Source organism: Parus major, chromosome 17, assembly GCF_001522545.3.
Source record: "Parus major isolate Abel chromosome 17, Parus_major1.1, whole genome shotgun sequence".
Taxonomy (NCBI): domain Eukaryota; kingdom Metazoa; phylum Chordata; class Aves; order Passeriformes; family Paridae; genus Parus; species Parus major.
In genome coordinates, this window is record NC_031785.1 from 1,363,299 (window position 1) to 1,383,937 (window position 20,639).

The following is a 20,639-nucleotide window of genomic DNA, read 5'->3' on the forward strand; positions in this document are numbered from 1 at the left end:
ACAAATACGATATGCTGAGGGTAATTCAGGAATCAATTCCTGAGTGTAAACCAGCCATCAAATCTTGTCCTAATTAATAGAATCATAAAATCCCAGAATGATTTGGTTGGAAGGGACCTTAAAGCCCATCCAGTGCCAGCTCCTGCCATGGGCAGCGACACCTTCCACTACCCCAGGATTGTGTCATTTCTTAGGAGGTTTTTATCTATCTATTAAAGCAGCTTTCCTGTAGAGATGGAGCAAATTAGGGAATAATAGAAGGAGATTAAATGGGGAGGAGTCTGCTGTATTTTAATCAATTGACCTGATTTATTAAAAATTCCACATATCTTACCAGGAATTGCATTTAATGCCCATATTGGCAAAAGTTTTAGTGGTGCCAACCTTCAAAGTTGGATGCGATGATGAATGGAGAGCTTCAGAGAGCTCTGTTTGGAATGTTAACAAACATCTTGGAGTTACCTGCCTTTGTATCAGATCAATGTTTAATGAGTCACAGAACCATTTAGCATGGGCACTTTTCTGTAACAGCAGCTCATTCCCTGCTTCAGGAGGTGTGAGTTGTGTGACAGATGTGTAAATGCAGAGTGACTTCAGAAATAAATGGGGTTGGTTGCAGAAAATACAGTGCAAGACTGAAGTTCCTGGTACTAGCTGTTGTGTTTCACAAATAGCAGGTAAGGTAACAGGCTGAAATGGTGGCATTTTCTTGGGGATGATGTCTTGTGTATTTTTGTATCACTCAGTCCATCTTCCTCTTTAGATGATGGTGGAAGAGGTGATTTTTAATCTCAAAAGTCAGTGTAGTCAATGTATGTTTATTGATAGTAGATAGCAGATGATCAGATTGATGATTAATTTGGTAATGAACTTTAAAATGAGTGTGAGCGAATTTTGTAGTGCTCTTGGTGAATTTTGAGAGGAGTGGGGATGCCTGTTCTGAAAATCCCCCTTTTTACTGCCCCAAGAAAGGTTTAAATCCTAGGAAGCAAAATACATAACAATTACCCTGCAAACTGGAACGCTTTCATTTGTATTTATTTAACTCATTCATGGTTTTGTCACTTACGAGACATGTCTTTCAAAATACATGTGTAAGTCCCAATTTCAGCTTCAGAGCTGACAGCTTTCTTATAAATACAACTTCGAGGGAACACGTGAATCTCCTCAGTACCAATACATTTCCATGCAGCCCACATGGTTCCCAGGTGTCCTTGGCAAATCTCAGAGAGCAGACAAGACTGAAACCTTATAAATCTTTCCATCTGAAGGTACATTTGTGTGTCATGTCATCACAATAAACTCGATGAAAGAACAATTGCAAATCAAGTCCCCATGTCTATTTTCCTCTTGCAGTGGAGGCTGATCCTCACAAACAGACCCGTGTGGAGCAGGGCTGTGTCCTCGGGCTGGATGCAGGGATTGTGTGCTGCTTTTGCTGTGCCCCTGAGTTGAGTGGCATCAAAGGGAGTTCAGGGCTCCTTAAAAATTCTTTTAATTCCCACTATTAGCAGGAATTGTGTCGTCACGCGCTGTGTTTTGGCGTGGTGGAAGGGTGGGTGAGAGGGGGAAGAAGAGCCGTAGAGAAGACAGCTTATGTTTAGACAAAAATATCATGTTAATCAGCACAGATGGGATGAGAAATACAGAAAAAGTACATGATAGTTTAATAGGTTTTTGGCAAAATGTGTTGGCTTTTTTTTTTCTCCTTTGACTGTACCTGTCTGTGGCTCCAGCTCTGCTGTAACAAAGACCTGAATGATTGTTTTATTTTACATGTTTGAAGCCAACCATAATGAGCTCAGTTTTTATCCCTCTACATACTGGTACCAAAGTCTCCCAAATACAATGCTTAATTTTCCTTCAGTTCTTTGTGTTTGGATGGCAAGCTGGGGAACATATTTTTGCACAGTATGAAGCATCTTGGCAGACTTCTCAGGCCAAGTATCTTGGATCTGTCAAAAGTGCTAATAGGCTTTGTTGAGCTTCTTTAAGTTTCTAAATCATATTTGCTTTTTGCTTTTCTGCACTTTTTTATTTAAGGATGATTAAGATTGCACTTGAATTCATGACTAATCTAATTTTGCTCTCACATGTGCTTTTTGTATAAGGCTGTCTTTATCCTATAGCAACCCTTTCATGTCTGTAAGAAGCTATTCGGAAGCAAATTCCCTAATTCAGCATTTTTGGGTATTACCTTTTCCTCCACCTCTCCCCTTTAATTTCTATGTTTTAAGAAGTGAAGTGGTCAGAGAAAGAATTCCCTTCCATCTTCCTCAGCCTCCTCAGTGAAGTGCTTCTGTCTCCCACCCAGGATGTCCGAGTGCCTGCAGTGAGGGGTTCAGTTCAGACAATGGGGTTTGTGTGTGTGAAATGCCCAGATGTGTTCCCAACAGTCAGAATTGGTTTAGCACAGCCTGAACTCACAACTGAATTTGCGGTATTAGACTTGGCCCCTGAGAGCTGCTTTTAGTTTTGGGATGTGGGTTTTTGGTACTTAATCAGACAGCTTTGAAGTCTCCATAAAAGTGACAGAACATTTTTTGTTTTCTCACAGAAGTATCTTCTATTCAAAAATCTGTGTGTGAAACATCGTCACTTTTATTACTCCAAGACCCAGCTCCCCAAAACTTTGGGGAGAGATACTGTGATTGGAAAGGCCTCTGCCAGGAGATGAAATCCTGCTTTCTTTTGTTAAGCCACATACTGGCTGTAGCACAATAGAAGCACAATGAAATCTCTTTGGGTTTGGGGGGTTTTTTGTTTAGTTTTTTGTTTGTTTTTTTTTTTTTTGTTAAGGACACTTGGTTTTGTAATACCATGAGTCAAAAATTATTTTTTCTCTCTCCCCAGAGAAATCTGACAGAGTATTTTGTAGCAGTTGATGTCAACAACATGCTGCATCTCTACGCCAGTATGCTGTACGAGCGCCGCATCCTCATTTGCTGTAGTAAGCTGAGCACTGTAAGTAAAATGCACAAGAATTTCTTTTATTCACAGTGTTTAATTTTATTTTTTTTAATTACACTCATATGTAGAAACTTAACTGATTATCTCCAGGTCTATCTTTCAACCTCACTTATGCAGCCCCAGCTCAGTTCTGTGCCTTATGTGAGGATTTTGTGGAACTTCTGTTGGCCCCCAACATTCAAAAGAATTTTTTGGATGCAGGGATTTTTGTGGCTGTTTGGTACACAAATGTTCAAAGACTCATGCCATAGTGAAGTCCTTTATTCAGAATTTACTTGACAGGAAAAAAAAAAAGATAAATGTCACTGTCAAATGGATGTTCCAGTGACCTCTTCTGGATGGACCAGAGGAGTGGGCTAAAGTACATTGACAATGCACAGTTTTGTAGTTGTGTTTGATAAGGTTTAGTCTTAATGCTCCTTAGGCTCCATCAAGTGTCTGAGAGATGAAAGCTGCTGAATATTCTTGAGTACTCTCTTCTAAAAATGGCTGGAGATCAAAACAAACACAGGGCTTGATTCAGTTCAAAGTTTTGTGTTATGCATTTCAAGGTTTAGCAGTCAATAAGATTGTGATTTTCTTTATGAAAGCAAATGCTCTATGGTCATCATGTTTGCTCTGTAAATGGCTATTGATTGCTTTCCTTTGTGAGTGCTGAAGATGGTTTAACTAATTTTGGTTTCTAGTGCTGTGGGCTGAGCACTCGAGCAGTCCTGGCTGAAGTACAGCTGCCATTTCCATTTCCTGGGGCTCTAACTGGTGTCTGGCTGTATGACCAGACCTGCTTGGTGCTTGGGATTCAAACTGCCCCATGGCACTGTGAGTGCTCTGCAAGGCTGCAGTGATGTCCACAAACCCTCATAAGGATGGTCTGTCAGCACAGGGCAGAGAAATGAGAGGAGTAAGACCTCAGACTTAATCCCAGTATAACTATTACAATATAAATTTGAAAGGTAAGCAAAAGGAGAATTACAATAGCCTCTGGCACCTAATAACAATTATTAATAATGTTTACAATCAATCCCACATATAACTGAAAGTATTTAAGTATTATAAAGTTTAATACCATAGAAAACTTGTAAAACCTTAACTTCTCTATCTGCCACATGTGTCCTCACTACTAAAATAAGGAAAATTCCATCCAGGTCTGGTAATGGAATGAAATGAAGGAGAGGTGTTTATTTCAGCAACCTACAGAATGAAAAGAACAGTAAATGATCAGAGAGGAGGGAAAAAGAGAAGGGCTGCCCAAAGCATTTCAGAGGTTGTGTGGTTGGTTGGTTTAATCTCTCCCTTTGTGACAGAGCCTGGAAAGAGGAATTACTTACCTGTCACTGTGCTTTCCTTAATGAGCAAGTTCACTAGTGGGGCTGAGTTTTTTTCCTCTCTTTCTGCTATTTCTCTTCCTTTTGCCTCTGTCCAAGATAAAAGCACGTCTGGTTCTTGGGAGGGAGGGGTATTCATACTGTGTGTTCTTAGCTTACAAGTTGCTCTATAAACTGCTGGCAGATTGGAGTGACAGTGTAAGGCAGGTTTGAGGAGCTGGGCCAGAGCCAGCGGTTGCCGCTCGCCGTTCCAGCCCAGGAACATTCTCTGCTCTCAGCCTGTGCTTGGCAGTGCCAAGACCTTGTCCCTGGAAAGGAACCAAACCCCCATTCCCTGAGTGCAGCCAGCCTGGGGGGCTGCTCAGGGACTGCTGCCTTTGTTTGAAGCTTTTAGCTTTTTAACACCAAAGTGGAAGGGACCTGTTTGCAGTTAATTTCTGTTAGTGTTGGGAGACACACTTCACACTTAGGGCTTGAATTTAATACCAGGTAAGAGAGAGAAAATGAAATCACCCTGGGTAGAAAGTCTTTTATGGTGGAATGAATTCTGTGCTATAATACATGGTCTCAAATTCAAATGTTGATTTTAAATATCCTTATATACTTAAGTTCAATAAGTTTTAGGGGTAATTGAATGAAGCGATGTTTGTTAGTTATTTTATAAACCATGTGGACTGAACCCATGGAGAAATTATAGCTGTTTGCTTGGATTTTGTTCTTCTTCTCTACAAATGGAAATGCAGATAATTTCTCAAAATGTTAAAACATTTCTCAAAATGTTATTCCTGTTAAATTTTTTAATGTATTCTGTGATCTAACTCCTCAAGAAAAGCCACAGATATGAACCAAAATGAAAAATCCCCTGTGCCTGGCAGAAGCTCACCTGCTGGTGGGAGCATGCTGCTACAGAAATGAAACCAGAGCCCTCCTTGAATCCAGAATTCTCTTTTCCTTCAGACCTTGCAGCCCAAGGCACCCCAAGGTGTTTCCTGGCTGGGGGCGGGACAGCAGCACCTGGCTCTCTTTATAAGATGTCTTACATGAAGCTCTGAAATTACTTAAACTTGGGGATTTCAGGGATGTTTCTGTCTGGCTCCATCATACTGAGGTGGATTTCTTTGCTTGATTTTTCTGTGATTTTTGGAGTTTTAGCACAAAGCAAAGAATCCCATTGTGGCACAGATGCTGCTTTGATCCTGGAGCAGAGCTTCCCATGCCACTTCTGCCTCGGCTCGGGGAGCTCTGACACAACCCCTTACTCCCTGGCTGGGGTCTGATGGGCCTCAGGGCTCTGAGGGTGAGGAATTAGAACAACCTATGAACAGTTTGATACCCACCTGTGCTAGAATTAATGTCATGATTTGTCTTTGCTTAGTTTGATCTCAGACACCTTCAGGTCATGCAGGGACCTCAGTCCCTTAGCTTGTCTCCTCAGGACTTGTAAGCAGCATTCTCCCTCCTTCCCCCTGGCCAGAAGGCATTAAATGCTCATTTTCCTCCTGCCTTCTGAGAACTGGCAAGATTTGTTGAGAATTGTGTTCAAGCCATCTCTCACAAGTGAAGTGCTTGTGCTGGGTGTCCCTGGAGATTAAAGGACACCAAACCTGAGTGCAGGCAGGGTGGATGTGACTCTTCCCTGTCACCTCTGAGTCTGCCTTGGATGTGTCTCTGTGTGAGTGCTTGTATTTATCCATTTTATTTCCCCAAGCGTGTGTGCTCATATCCTTTTCTTACAGTATTTTGCCTATAGCTTTTGCTGAGATTGGCTTATTGAGCATTACCACCTGCTCAATATTAATATCCTTAGTGAATGTGACAAATATCCTGCTTATCTTCTTTTCCAAATTCATAATTATTGTTTGAAGTAGGATTGAGAGCAGTAATTTCCTCTGTGAGGATTCTCCCCATGGCTTCACTGGCCTTTGCTGTTTCAGTACCTGTCACACTAAAACTCTTCTGCATGAGTTTTTAACAATATAACTGAGAAATCAATGGATCAGATGATTAGGAGAAGGGAAATTAGATAAAATTCCCTTTAAAAGCATCAAGATTTAATCACTGAGTGTAGCGTACTGTGTTTTTAAGAAATGCATGCCACGTTTTTTTAAGTTGGTATTATAATTTCAGAACAGTTTTATGATATTTTATGGATGGTAATTTCCAGGTTTGGGAGATTTGCCATTACTTTTTCTTAGTTCCCTTTGTGTTTTTGTTTCCATGTTTCTGTTGCTTTATACAACTCTGGGTGTTTTTTGCAAGTTAGGTTTGTTGAGTGAATCACGTTCTCAGCTGTTCACAAAGTCAGGCAGCCACTCCTGCTCCCCCTGAGACCCTTGTTTTTGCCAGCAGTGCTGTGTATTTTCTAATAAAGCACTATTAGGAAAACAGAATTGATTCTTTACTTTCTTGCCTTCAAGTTTACCATTTGAAGCTTGGGGTTTGTCTCATTTATGCTGCGGTTTCTCTGTGTTTTTCAGTTAACTGCCTGCATCCATGGGTCTGCAGCCATGCTCTACCCGATGTTCTGGCAGCACGTTTACATTCCTGTCCTGCCCCCACATCTCCTGGACTACTGCTGGTAAGGCCATCTCTGTGTGTGCATTACCTGTGAGTGTTCTGGAGCTGGGGACCTGTCCCTTGCACCCACAGCACCGGGCACGTGTCTTAGAGTGAGTCTGAAGCCCTCTCCTGCTGCAGCTGCTCCTGGGGATCCAGCTGGATAACCAGCAGTGAGTGAGGGCCTGGAAACGAATTGTGCAGCTTTAAAGGAAGTTTGTTCCCGTGCAGCTGATTGAAATGTTGTGTGTGCCTGTGTCGGGGAAGGGGGAGCGGAATCTAAAGAGTTATCTCCTGTGGAAATGAGCCTTCCTGGCTCCCTGCGCAGGGAGGGCAGGTCCCAATCATTTGCAGTGCCAGCAGGTGCCTTTCCCTGGATAATGGGCTTCTCACGTGTAATTAACACTTGGAGAGGCTGCCCCAGCTCCCCTCAGGTACCTGCTGCTCCAAGGAGATCAGTTATTCATGGACTTCCTGACAAATGCAGGGACAGGGCCTGCCCAGAGGGAGGCAGAGAGAAAGGCAAGAGTCACTGAGCATCACTGAGGGGATTCTTCAGTGGCCAGCAGCCAGCCATGGCAGGAGGGAGCCAGGCTGTGTGCAGAGTCATTTCAAAATGTACAGCTGTTAGGCAGCTCACAAATGCAACACCTGATTTCCTTACCCAGCCAGAACTTTAATTGGAGAGGTAGCTACACACTCTATCATTGTTTAAGTCAATTTAGCAACAATTTATGTGCCATAAAATATTTCCCAAAATAGAGTCCACCGTCTATTTTGTAACCATGTGAACTTGGAGATGTCATTTTTGCCTGAGAGGACTCAGCAATCAGCTCCCTGCTCCCTGCTTTAAGGCAGTATTTTTGCTTCCTGGTGTCTGTCTCTAAAGGGAAATGACCTGAGATTATTTAAAATAGAAGAGTTCAATTTAATTTTAATTATTACCTGGTTATTTCTTTTGCAAATATGACATAAGAATTTTAGAGAGCTGAAATGGGAACAAAACTTGAAGCAATGAGAATTCTTCAGTTCTCATGAATACAGAGTATCTTGTTCATTCAGTTGACTGTGTTCATTTACTGATGTGTTGTGATGTTTTGAATCTTCTCCTGCTCTTTTGAAACTCACAGAAGGATGGATAGACTGTGTCACTCGAGATCTTTGCAAGTTTTTTTTTTTAAAAAATATTCCACCTGTGATTATTTGCCTTTTGCTTTCCGTTTCATTCTTGAAAGGGTTTTCTTAAACTTAATATTTCTGTTCCCCTGCATTCCTCACTGCTGTACCTTCCCTCAGAGCTGAAAATGCTGAAATGTGTCTCCCAAATGTTTGTTCACAATGCACTTGCCCTGTAGTGGGGATGCTGACTCAGTGCTGCTGGTGGATCCTCCTTCAGTCATCTCATCCTGTCATGTAGATCATTGAGGACAAAGGGGCAAGAGGGGAAGCAAGGGGAAGAGAGGTATCTTTTATTTTTATTTTTTAATTAGGCTCCACTCTTTAATGTATTTTCAGCCCAGGGAAACATTTTGGGTGCAGGAGACTAAAATACTGTGGTTAGATTCCATACCTTAATGCACAATTGCTTGTTCCTTTGAACACAGAGAAGCACAGCTGCACTGCTGGAGGCTGCTTTGGGGTTGTTTGGTTTGGTTTTGTTTGTTTAGAGCACATGCCAGCAGGTGCCAGAAGTCCTGGTTAGTGAGGTGCTGCCACCAAGCACTGATAGTCAGGCACACACAAATATTTGAATTTGGCCAGATTTTGTCAATCTATTTTATTGGAAATTTAAACATTTGGTGATGTGAAGGAAGCAGTGTATCAATTTTCCTCACTACTTTTCCCACTTAGTTTTCTGTGTGCCATAAAATCACTCTCACTGTCTCTGTTTGTGCCCTTCTTGTTCTCAGTGTCTGTGTTTAAAATGAGCCCTTAGAAAAGCCCAGCTTTGCTGAGCTGGGACACAGCTGAGTGTGTGCTGAGCCCCAGAGCTTTGTCACCAGAAGAAACAGTACATTTTGTAGGGTGATTGAAACAGTCTTTTCTATCAGACAGACAGCTTAGCAGCCAACATGAATAAATTCTGAGAGCACCCTGGCACAGCTGCTGAACAAACACTTCTGTTAGAGCAGTTTGCCCTTTCGCCAGGAGATTTTTCAACCCCCTTTCTCCTATTTTCTAAATCTGCTTATAGTCAATGTGCTCCTCGAGTAGGTGGAGGCAGAGCTGGAGTCCTCCTGCTGCTGGGAAACAAAGATTCCTGCCTGGGGAGCTCTTGGTGGGCATTGCCATTGAGCCTGGCACACCTGGGCACTCACTAAAGCCTCTTGTAGCTGCTCTCCTGCTGTCAGAGCTGTGCCTTCTCTGCATTGGTCCAATTTATGCAGTCAAGTTTCGAATTTGCATCAATTACCCCAATAAATTTTGGGTGGAATTCTGTTGCATTTCAATGAGGAATGTGAAGAGAGATCAGGCATCTGCCCTGGAGAGGGAAGTACCAGTGGTGGGAGACAGCCACTTGTTCAGTCAGTGTTTGTAGAGCAAGACATGAATGTGCTAAATGTGCTCTCATCCATTTTCCTGGAACAATGAAGCAAAATGGTGAAATTCCCATGTAGCTGCAAATAGGAGCTTTTTGGAGATCCTTGGGCTTTTGCATTACTTTCCTGGTGAACTGCAGTATTTTTTAAGGCTGGGCTTTTTTCACTTAAGAAGAAATGTCCCTCTATTTCACCTGCTTCTCTTCCAATTAGTAGTTGCCCACCTCTTGGGAGCATAATTAAGAGGTCTCTAGTTTGCCTAAGAAAACGAATTAAAGAAATTGTAAAAATGCAACTGTAATAAATGGGTAATATATAGCCATTATGTCCCCAAAATCCATATTCATGCTTATGCCGTGCTACTTTAATGATTTGATATTTACCTATATAACTCATTTGATTATAAATAAGGCTGATTGCCTTGGGAGCCAGCATAGCACAAGAGGAGTAATGACCCCTCTCTTTGTTCCAAAAGGCTCACGCAGGCACTTTGTTTGAGCAGTAAATACATGTGGTAGAAACTGATACTTCTTAATTTTGCACTTAATGGCTATTGGCTGCCAGCAAACAACTTTGAGTAATTAGTAGTTGTGGCTGTAAGAAGCCCCAGGACTGATGAAGTGTCAAGCAGTGGGGAAGGCCTGCTCTGAAGGGCAGTCTTTAATCTGCTAGGGCTCCCAGAAGGATTAAAGGTTGTGCCGAGTGTTTCTGCCCTTTATGCAAGGGATGTGTCTTGCTGAACTTCACTTGGAAGTCTTGCAAGTACAAACCTACCCTGATAAAATATTAAAAACTGCTGGAGTGTTCCACGTCTCGGGACCTGAATTGCAGTGAGGAAGGGCTGTTTCAGTGTGCCCTGGGTGGGGAAGGGGGGACACACCACATTCCCCTGCACAGGATGCTGAAGGTCTACTTAAATAATGGCCAGTGATTAACTCATGGTCAAAAGAAATGGTGATAAAAGCAATTTATGAAGCCTGACATGAACTTTGGGCATTTACTTCTAGGTGTGTTTCCTATTCAGTCATATTGATGAGTGATGATGGAAGAATAGAATCTCTCTGGTAGATTTTATTGGAAATATTTATGCTCTTTACCAGAATTACATTTTATTGAGGTTATTTATGCTGACCCTGTAATTATTTTATGTGCTGTATTGTGCTACAATGTTTGTCACTTCAGAATTGAAAAGATGAGCCTTTGCATCCAAAGCTGATCCATGTATCTTGGGCCGTATCTTCTCTTCCTACGTTTGGAGATGTTAATAAATGGCTGGTTTTCAGGAATACTGCACTCTTCCTGCTTCCTTTCATTACATTAGCCAAGGTTCCACAAGATGAGACATTTGCAGGCTTAAGGCTTCCTGCCGAGGTTCTGACTTTGTACGGTGGGGATTGAAGCTGTGGCGTTGCTGGAAGTCTTTAATTGGAACCACATTGGTGGCGGTGGCACCGGAGGGGCCGGAGCAGCGCAGCCACGGCCGAGGCACCGCTTCATTCCCTCCGTATGAAATTCCAGGCTGCTCTCCTCTCCTGGAGCTGCAGAGGTGGCATTTGTCACAAATCAGACGTGTCCATGACGAAGCAGCGCTCAGCTGAGCAGCCCTCGTGTGTCGTGGGCGAGGGTCCTGGGCAGCAGTCACACCCGCCCGGGGGCTTGGGTGGGTGCTCCAGTTGCCACCTGTGGGATTCCCAGCAAACAGAAGGTTTGGGATAATTCTGTGCTGTGGCAGCCCCTCTGGGCTCTGTCCCAAGGGGTTGTGGGGGTGCACTTACTGCAGCGACGTGGGACAAAGTGCTGGAGTGTTCTGCCAGTGGACTGGGAAGGGGTTGTGGAAGTTGTGTTCCTTTTTCAGAAAGGGAAAAAAATGGTTTCACATAGAATGTCTACTGCAGGGGCTCCACCTCGGTTAGAGCATCCTACAGACTGGCAAATTGAGGGGGTGTATTAATAAGCAACATAAATATTAATATGCTTATCAGTAAATATATTTCTAAGGTATTTCTCATAAAAAGGAGAAGCAGGGATTTTTGCTGGCCTGGTGTCTCAGGAGCTTTTTCAGCACTGTACTGCTCTTACTGAGCAGTAGGCACCAGCTTAGAGCAGCAATATGGGAGATATTTTAATCCAAGGCAGTACAGTGACATTTCTCTCATTTTTTCAACTGAAATTGAAAATGAGCTCTTTGAGCTTCTGTATCCAAAGCGAGCTGAGGCTCTATTTTAGAAGTTGTGTCTGTCTGTGTGCGCAGCGTTTCGCAGGCAGGATGTGCCATATTTGCAATTAGCAGCTCTGGCAGCCTCGCTGATGGCTCTGATTGCGAGGGGGAGGCTGCAGCTCGGTACTGGAAATCCTGGACAGCGAGAGGCAGCTCCCATCCGGGGCTCTGCTGGGGGCAGGTCCTTCTGGGGCTTTGCTCATGCCAGGAAGGGACATGGAGGAGATCAGCCTCCCCTTAAACACTGGCGTTCTGTGGGCTAACAAAGGTGCCACGCCTCTGTCCGGGGCTAAAACCTGGCCCAAGAGCCTCTGGGGTATTGCAGTTTGTGTTCTGAGGGGAATATTGGTGTCAGTGGATGTCCCAGGAACTCTGGAGCTTATCGGGATCTTCAAAAGTATTTTTTATGTTTTCTTTTACAAGTGAAAATATGTCAAGATTAACAAAAAAATGTTTGGACTCATTCAAAGAATTCAAAACTTGTAGGTGGTGATACAGCAACTGGGTGATACATTAAATTATCATTTGACACTATGAGAGGGTGCAGTTTTTGAAAGAACACTATTGGAAAAGTCTGGGTGTGTTTTTAAAATTGCAATAACACATTTTGTTTGGCATTCTAACAAAAGACCCCAGTGTTAGGGATATGTTTAATAGCTGTCCTTAGGTACCTGCCTAAAATTAGTCACTTAAAAATTCTGATGTCAAGAAAAAGTGAAGTCTTATAGGAGTAAGAGGCTATGGCATACTAAAGAAGGTCTTTCAAATATGGACTAAGACTTTGTTCACACGTGATTTGTTTGTATATATGTATCTGTTACTTTTAAAGCAAAATCTCATCCAGTATCCCAGTGTTCTCCTGCAGCTAATTTTATAAGTCATGTGTGTTATTCAGCGTTACGAGGATGTAAAGCCGTGTTTCTTTTCCTCTCCACAGTGCCCCCATGCCCTACCTCATTGGAATACACCTAAGTTTGATGGAGGTAAGTCTTTCTCACCATTTCTGAAACTATATACAGTGCTATGATTTAGAGCCAGATTCTGTAAGTAATTACACATTCATTCATATGCTTAAAAATGAAATAATCCTGTTAATTTGGGAGTGCTGGGGGTGAGTGAGTGGCTCGAGTGAGGCACACATGATAATGTTGAATCTTCAGGAGCTTTATTTGCTCCCCTGAGCTCCTTGGGCAGATTTCCCGTTCACAGCTCGGCGGTGACAAACTCACGTCGTGCTCCCCTCCCCACCCTGGGGCTTCATTTAATCAGTTCAGTGCCTTGCTTGGACTCAGGCACAAAGGCAGAGTCGATATTAAACCACAATGTTGACAGTTACAGTTCTCTTTTAGGCTTTTGCAGACAGATTGTAATTTTTTTAATGTTCAAAAGATCTGAAAAGAAGGAACTTGCAGTTAATGTTAACACAAAGCTGGCAGAGCACCAGCCCTCACAGAAAGCTTCTCCTATAAACAATTCCCAGTAATTCATGTGACTTTTTTTAAAAAACTCTAAAAGTGGAAATAGCACATTTGCTTTTGCTTCCAGCACTGGTGAAACAGTGGATGACTTTCCTCAAAAGTGTATGGGGGACAACAAAAGATACTGACTTAAGGTGCCTCTGAAATCCTCATCCTTCCTGATTGTGCCCCTTCCCAAGGAGTGCTCCAGATGGGAAGAGGCATTCCTGCCCTGGGAGCCCCTCCTTGGGGCAGGGCTGGAGAGCTGGGTCTGCACATGCCCCTGGACATTAATGGACCTGTGTCCCTGCTTTAGATCCTGTGGTTGGAAGTGGGGCCTTCGTGTTCAGGGTACAGAACTGTTTAGACAGCCAGGGTTTGCATCACATAGAGGAATTGTTCTTGTATTGTCCATAAAAATGTTTAATTTCTGGAAATATTGATAAATATTCTTTCACTAGGAGAAATATGTGTAATCATGATGCCCTGTGTGTTTGTGTGTGCTGTGTAATATTCCCCTTTTCCCAGCATTAATGGGAGGTAATTTTAGAAGTCAGTTTTTCATGAAAAGATAGATTAAATGTACAGGATGTCTTTTTTCTTCTCCTTACCATCCTGGCTGCAGATGACTTTTTATGCCCTTTATACTGCTAAATCAAGTAAAGAATTGTGGTACAATGTGTTTGTGAATAACCAATTAGTTTAAAAGTCAACACATACATTTGTTTGCACTTCATATGCTTCTGTTCAAGGAGCTCCTCATAATCACCCTTGGATACTGCACAGGCAAGAGTGAGGGAATATCTAGGAAGAAATGGATTTTTCATACTGATCAAGAAACTTTCTGCTCCATATCCATCCCAGGCAGTCATAGGTGTGATTATTGTGAAAAGTGTAAAAGATGGGAGAGAGCTGGTAGAGGATGGGAGACTATCTCCATACACACACTTGGCAGCTTTCACAGATATTTGTGCTCACAATGAGCACTGTGCTTGGCCTGGGAATGGATATAGGAAACAAAATTAATAATTACACCTTGGAGTTGCTTTGTGTGATGTCTCACTCCTGCCTTGCTCCATAAATCCATTGCCTCTTCCTTTGTCTCCGTGTTTCAGACTGCAGGGCTCTGTGGGCCTTCCAAACTCCATCTGTAAAAACTCAAAAAAAGGAGTTGTTCTTGGAGAAGCCAATTTTCATCCATTTTAGTAACTTGTGAAAAAATCTGTTTAGTACTAAATCCAGTCTGGCTTTTGAATAGCCAGAGATTCTGGAACACAGACACACTTTGGCAAAGTACAGTTATTCAAAGTGTCTTATCAAATAAATTAGATAAATAAACCAAACTCTTTTTCTCCACTCTTATGGATAAATTGAATACAGACAGAACTGCATCTTGCAGCTAACTCTGCTTTTTCCATTGAAAAATAACAAAATTCCACAGTGGCTGCTGGATCTGTCTGGTGGCAAGGGCTGCAGAATTTCTGTGCCCTGGGCAAGGGAAAAGTGACATTTGTCACATGAGCTGGACTTCCTAGGTTACCTCTTGCTTGTGGCATTGAATGTTCATTCTATTTGCACGTCCTTCATATGAAAAGTTGTGTGCTTTTTTGTTTAGAGTAACGTTGTTGCAACAGCAATTCCTTTTCTCGTGATCTGGCAGTTGTATTTGTTTAAAAATACACTCTCTTTTCCATATCAAAATAATTTTATAAGCTAGAACTACAAACTGCCATTATTCAGTATTCCTTTTTCTCTAAATGGTGAAATTTCACAAGCAGGACTTGAAAAGTGTTCTGTTGATGCACAGGTTCGAGTGTCAGGATCTGAGCTGAGGCTGCAGGTGGACCCTGCCCTGGTGGGAGCCCAAGGAGTGCTGCAGGTCTGGGCTCAGGCTCTGCCCCAGCAGCTCCCATGCTTGGATTTGTCCTCCTTGTGTCAGCTTTACTGGCAGCCTCATCTTGCCCAGGGAAAGCTGTGCTGTGAAGGCAAGATGAGATTTGGGATATAGGAAACAAATATTTTCTACATCTACTCTTGTTTCTGTGGGTTTTGGTGTCCCAGTGTTGGAATGGGGGCTCTGGAAGAAGCAGAAGTGTTGGTGATTTTAAACAAAATCCAGCCTCTCTCAGCTCGACAGATCTTTCCTGAACTGTTTGGTACCTTAAAGTTAGTTTGCAGTTTCCCGTGTTCCACAGGGGCTCTGTAGAAGGAACAGTTATTTTAATGGAAAATGACAAATTTTTCTTATGATTAAAATATCAAGCCTATCCATTGACTGTTAAATCTAATTTGCTGTGACTGAAATGTTCTCCAGTGAGATAAGATAATCTCCTGTTATAGGTCAGAGGGCTCCAACTGATTTATGGGGGAAAACCTTGGTAGAAAATACAGAGCTGTGTTTTGTGCTCTTATTTTTCAGCTTTTCTATCATCACCTAGTTAGTCATTCTTTATAAGATTTCCATTTAGCAATCCATAAAGTGACTTCAAAGAAGGCTAAAAGTTTATAAGCTGTTGGATAAGCAAGGCTGGAGCTATCACATGAATAATGGAACATGCTTATGGAACTAATTGAATTCATATTAGATGAAGATAAGTACTTAGTAGTGATAAATAATGAGATAGGAAAATGAAACTCTATCAAAAGAACACACCCCTTTCACTATCTTATTTTCTGCCTGTGCACTGTAGGCTGTTTTAGTCTTCAGATTATATAAAATTGCCCTTTGTGTCGGAAGCTGTGTCAAACTTATCCACAGCCTTTTCCATTTTGTCAGAGAAAGCGATTGTTTCTGTAACTGTTTGTGTAGGAAGGTTATCAGTGTGATGGTGCTGATGGAGGGGGAATGCCCTTGACCTAGGAGCTCCCTGCTGGAATTTGGGCACATGTGGTTTTGATTGACTGCTGGGGATGGCTGTGCTGGGCTCTGAGATGTGGAGCTCTGGCAGCCGACTCCAGCGTGCCGGGATCCACTTAGGAGAACATCCCCCCTTTCCTGCTCTGCCTGGGACACACAGCCAGCATTTAGAGTTAGAATTAGTGATTGGAAAAGTATTTCTTACATTTTTTTATTAATAGTCCAGTTATTCAGGAACTTTTTCTGGGACTTCAGAACTGTAATTCTTGCAGGATTATCCAGGATGAATTTGTGTGAAACTGCACATTGGATTTCAGAATGCTCTTCTAACCTTTTTCCTAAGGAAAGAGGACACTGGTGTATATAATAAAAGCTGTGTGAGCAGATTTTTATTTTACTTCAAGCTGGTATCAGTAAAAATGTTCATGTGAGGAAAGAAGTGCTCAGTGACATTCCTGTTGTGTGACACATGGTAGGACACGGTGGCTGATCTCACCTGGTGTCAGTGTCTCCTGTGCAGCCAGGGGAGTGGGGCTGGAGCCCTCAGAACCCCCATTTGGGGAGCACTTTTTGGCACATTCCCCTGCTCCTGTTGGGGGTGAGGATGCCCTGCTCGGGATCCAGTGTGTCCATAGCCCAGTTAGCATGCACTGAGTCTGAGCTAACGAGCCCTGAGCACGGGTTCTGTGAGACAGGCCCTGACCCTGCCTGGGCTCCCCTTCCCAGAGCACACCCTGAGAGTTCATTGACCACTGGCATCTGCCACTGGTACTGTTAACTGTTAATTATGTTTTTGATTGGGGTGAGAAGCAGTAATCAGCTTTTTCCACCCATTTATACTTAGTAAATCAATGCTTTTTCTACCTGTAACTGAGGCAGTGCAGCTTTTCCATTGGATTTTATGAAGGGCTATAGATTAACTTAAATCCAGGCCTTAAACCCCTAAATGCAGTTTAGCCACTCACAAATATTCCCAATATGCTGTACGTGGTTTCAGGAGTATTGATGAAAACACATTTAAAAATATGGCAGATTACTTAAGGAATTGTCTTTTATCCAGTTATTGGGAAAATGGAAAAAAGAACCACGTTTTAATAAGGGATTCTGGGGGATGTTTGAGGCTGAGTTTGCAGAGGCCAAGCCAAGCCCTGCAGTACCAAGCAGGCTTCCCCAGAAGCAGAGAGGTTTTTCTCGTGTGCCACAGCACGGGTGCTGTTTGTCACTCAGTTGGCAACAGCTGCTTGTGATAAGGATCTGGGGAATCACCTGTAGAGGCTCGGGGTGCCCGGGCGGAAGGGTGGGAGATGGGCTGGGGGGGAAGCCCACCTGCTGTGCCCGGATCAAAGGGCCCCGGGGTCAGGGGGCACATCCCGCTTAAGCAGAGCTGTCTGCTGAATAGCCATTTCAGATTGTAAATCTGGCCGTGATTTCATTAAGTCCTTCTGGCTGCTCTTGGGGCATGAAATAATAAAATTTTATATCCGCTGCCTTTCCTGCTTCTGGCAGCCAGATTGACACATTGTTGTCTGCAGCGATGTGGTGTTTTCCTTAAGAAAATAAATGGAAACTATTAATTCAGTAGAGACAAGTCATTAAGCAAATGGATTTTAGACTTGTTGTGAATCATACTTTCTTAACAATTTCAAACCTAGTGCACAGGCTAGCTAGAACGTTAGTTCTTCCCTTTCTAAAAGAACTGGTGAAAGGTATGTTACCCTTTTACTGTTACAACATTTTTTAAGATGCTGATCACGTTTGTATCTGGTTATAAAACCTCATGATCGACTTGGTTTATGTTTTGGCAGCAATTTAGCCGTGAAGTTACGCAAACCTGGTTTGTGGGAGGAAAGGCAGGGAGTGCTGGTGTTTGACGGTTATGGAGGGGTTTTTTGTTTTGTTTTAAATTAAACTATTCAATAAAATTGTTCACCTGAAAGAAGTTTAACTTGGGGTTCCTTTATGGCAGAAAATGCAGAACCTGTCAAGGGTAGCCAGTGCTGATAAAATAGCATTTAGTGTGAACTGGTGTTATTGTTATGGATGAATATTGCTTCTAGAGTGGGATGGAGGAACACCCCTTAATTCTTCTATTAGAATATGGTTTCTGTGTTTTTGTGAACTTCCACATAAAACCTTTAAATGAGTCGAGTGTTTGGCTGCCTGTGAGCGGGGCAGGCACCCGGACTGCGCTTATTTACGGACCTGGTGTTTAAGGCCCCCCGGAGTTTGTTTGAAAAGTTAAGAGATTTTCACAGTAAAGGTGCCATTTCTGAAATTTAAAGTGCTCTTTTCACCAGGAGATAAGTTCTCTCTGATTAAGTCAGTAATTCTTACTAAGCCATGTTTATAGAGGCCATAAACAATGGGTTCAGTGTGCTTGTTAAACCAGCTTTCCATACCTCTCCACTCTTTTAAAAAGAGACATTTAAAATAAAAGGCAGGTGTAGATGTTAGTTTGATTTAGATGGATTTTAGGTGATTAATTATGGCTACAAGTAATTGGGCAAGGATGGTTAAGAAAGGTTTGCAGGAGTGAGATGTGATGCACATTTTCACTGAATCTCTCCTTTTGACTCAGTACATCCCTGATTTGTGGGAAAATGAGATAAGGAATCTGTTATGTTCATGTTTCCTCTTGGTCCTTGCTTATCCACATTTCTTTACAGCAAAATATGAACCTACTGAATACAGTCTGTTGCACAGGTATCACTTGTAAAACTTTGTTCAGCTCTTCAGGAAGTTGTGAAATACCAACTGGGGCTGTGTGTGGCTTCTGGCTGTCCCTTCCCATTTCCAGAGAGCCATGACAACACACAAACTATACTTGTGAAAAATGATCTACAGATTTTTGTGATTCACAGAATCCAGTGGGGTTTAATGTGAGAATTGTAGCTGAATGATGGGAATTTTTACTCAAATTCCAACCAGAGAGTAAATACTGTGATTTCCATGTTGGTTGGGCTGATTAGGTGCCAGGTCTAGTGAAAGAAACGTGATTATTTAACAAAAGTCCTTATAACTGCCTGATACTAGCTTTATCAAAAGTGGTAGTGACAGGAGGTGATAAAACCAACTAAAGATTAAGATGAACTGGTCAGTCTGCATTTCTGTAGAATGAGACACAATTGGACCATCAAAATATTGTATGTTTTGAATGCATTGCAAGACAGATGCTATTAATCAAGTCAGTCTCCAGTGTTTTATTAAATCTGAGGGTTGCTCTCAAGGGAAATTCACTGCCTTTGTACAAATATTGCAAATCTTTACAGTGAGGTTGAGCTCTTGGTGGTGTAAAGGTGTAGCCCAGCAGTTTTACATCAGCTTCCTTTTGGATGTGATGGTTTCAGGGCCAGGTGTGGGGTGATCCCACCGAGCAGCAATTACAGTGCCTGTACCATGAGGGCATCCTTCTGGGGTATCCTCTCTGGCTGAGCCCTGCTTGGCACAAGCCTGTCCAACAGAAAAGCCCACATTTGGCTGAAGGGGAGGTGCAGATTCACCACCAGAGGTACAGAAACACCCCTGGCACGTTCACTGCTCGTGTGCTGCTGCTCTGGCTGCAAGCAAGAGAAGGGTTTCCTTCCTTCTGTCTTGTCCTGCCAGCACTGAGGCTGACAAGCTTCTGGCTTTGGTTAAGTACTTTGCAGGACTTTTTTGTTGGAGGTTTTTTGACTCCTCTGAGTATAAGTGAGAGTTTTAATTTTCTGAAACAGGAAGGAGCAAATCAGTTTGTCTGGTGCTTCCGGACTCCTAGAAGGAGCAAGGCTCCTGGATTGCTTTAGAGTTTATCAGATGCAGCCAACAGGCTGACCTTTGGTTCCTGCAAGCAAAGTACCTGGTTTGTCAGGCAGTGCTGGTGCTCTTTATATGGAAAGCATTAAATGTAATATTCTTCTATTTAAGTTAAAGAAATGTCTCATGAAGACCTAAACTTAAATGTCCACAAAGTGGGTTTTATGGTTGTTGGGTTTTTTTTAGCCCTAAGTACACAGCAGTTTGCTTTATAGACAGAGGACTGAGCCTTGAAAACTGAGTGTAATTATTTAGCTGCCTAAGGCTCAACTTCGCCATTGTTTTAGGACTTTAGTTCCTTTCTTTTAAAGGAAACTACTCCATCCACCCCACAAAACCTTAATTAAAAATTGAGTATGTTTTTGTTCACTTTCCTGCTCAGTAACTTTCATTTGGTCCTGTGTGTAAGTAGGTAGATACTTAAACCTTTTTTACAGTGTCATTGGGAAATTTCCTCAATTACCATATTCTATAATTCCAGTTTTCTGATTTTGAATTTTCAAAGCTTTATTTGAAGAGATTAAACCTGTGTGATTAGCCAGTCAGAAAAAAAAAAAAAAGAAAAATATTTAAGTCTCCTGTTGGTGGAAGAAGTGTTAAGTGTTTAAATGCTGCTCTGTTTGGTATCAGTGACTCATTTACTGTTGATTAAGCAGGGAAATCAAGTCTGGCAGTGTTTATATTTGCTTAGATCACAGATACCTTTAGACACTCAGAGTCACAGGTACTGATGATGGTTTTTTTGAGGAATACGTTCCTCTTTTCTGTTTGTAAGTACTGTTACAGAAGATGTGAACTTCAGACTAGATTAGAAACTTTCTCTCAGTTCATGGGAACAGGAAAGTTCAGACTTGCTGACCAGGATATGGTAGAATTAAATTTCTCTTAGCTTTGTTTTTTCCCCCCCATTTTAATTATTTACTG

The 20,639-nt window shown here is 42.3% G+C and overlaps 1 protein-coding gene across 9 annotated transcripts in view; it reads left to right on the forward strand.

Moving 5' to 3' along the window:
* The window catches only part of DENND1A (DENN domain containing 1A), a 154,054-nt gene that overhangs the window by 69,356 nt on the left and 64,059 nt on the right, over positions 1-20,639 (forward strand). For all 9 annotated transcript variants that reach the window (XM_019008418.2, XM_033518423.1, XM_033518422.1 and 6 more), the window contains 3 exons: positions 2,854-2,964; positions 6,773-6,873; positions 12,547-12,592. In XM_019008418.2, the coding sequence (XP_018863963.1) occupies positions 2,854-2,964; positions 6,773-6,873; positions 12,547-12,592 (258 nt within the window). The remainder of the gene's footprint in view (positions 1-2,853; positions 2,965-6,772; positions 6,874-12,546; positions 12,593-20,639) is intronic.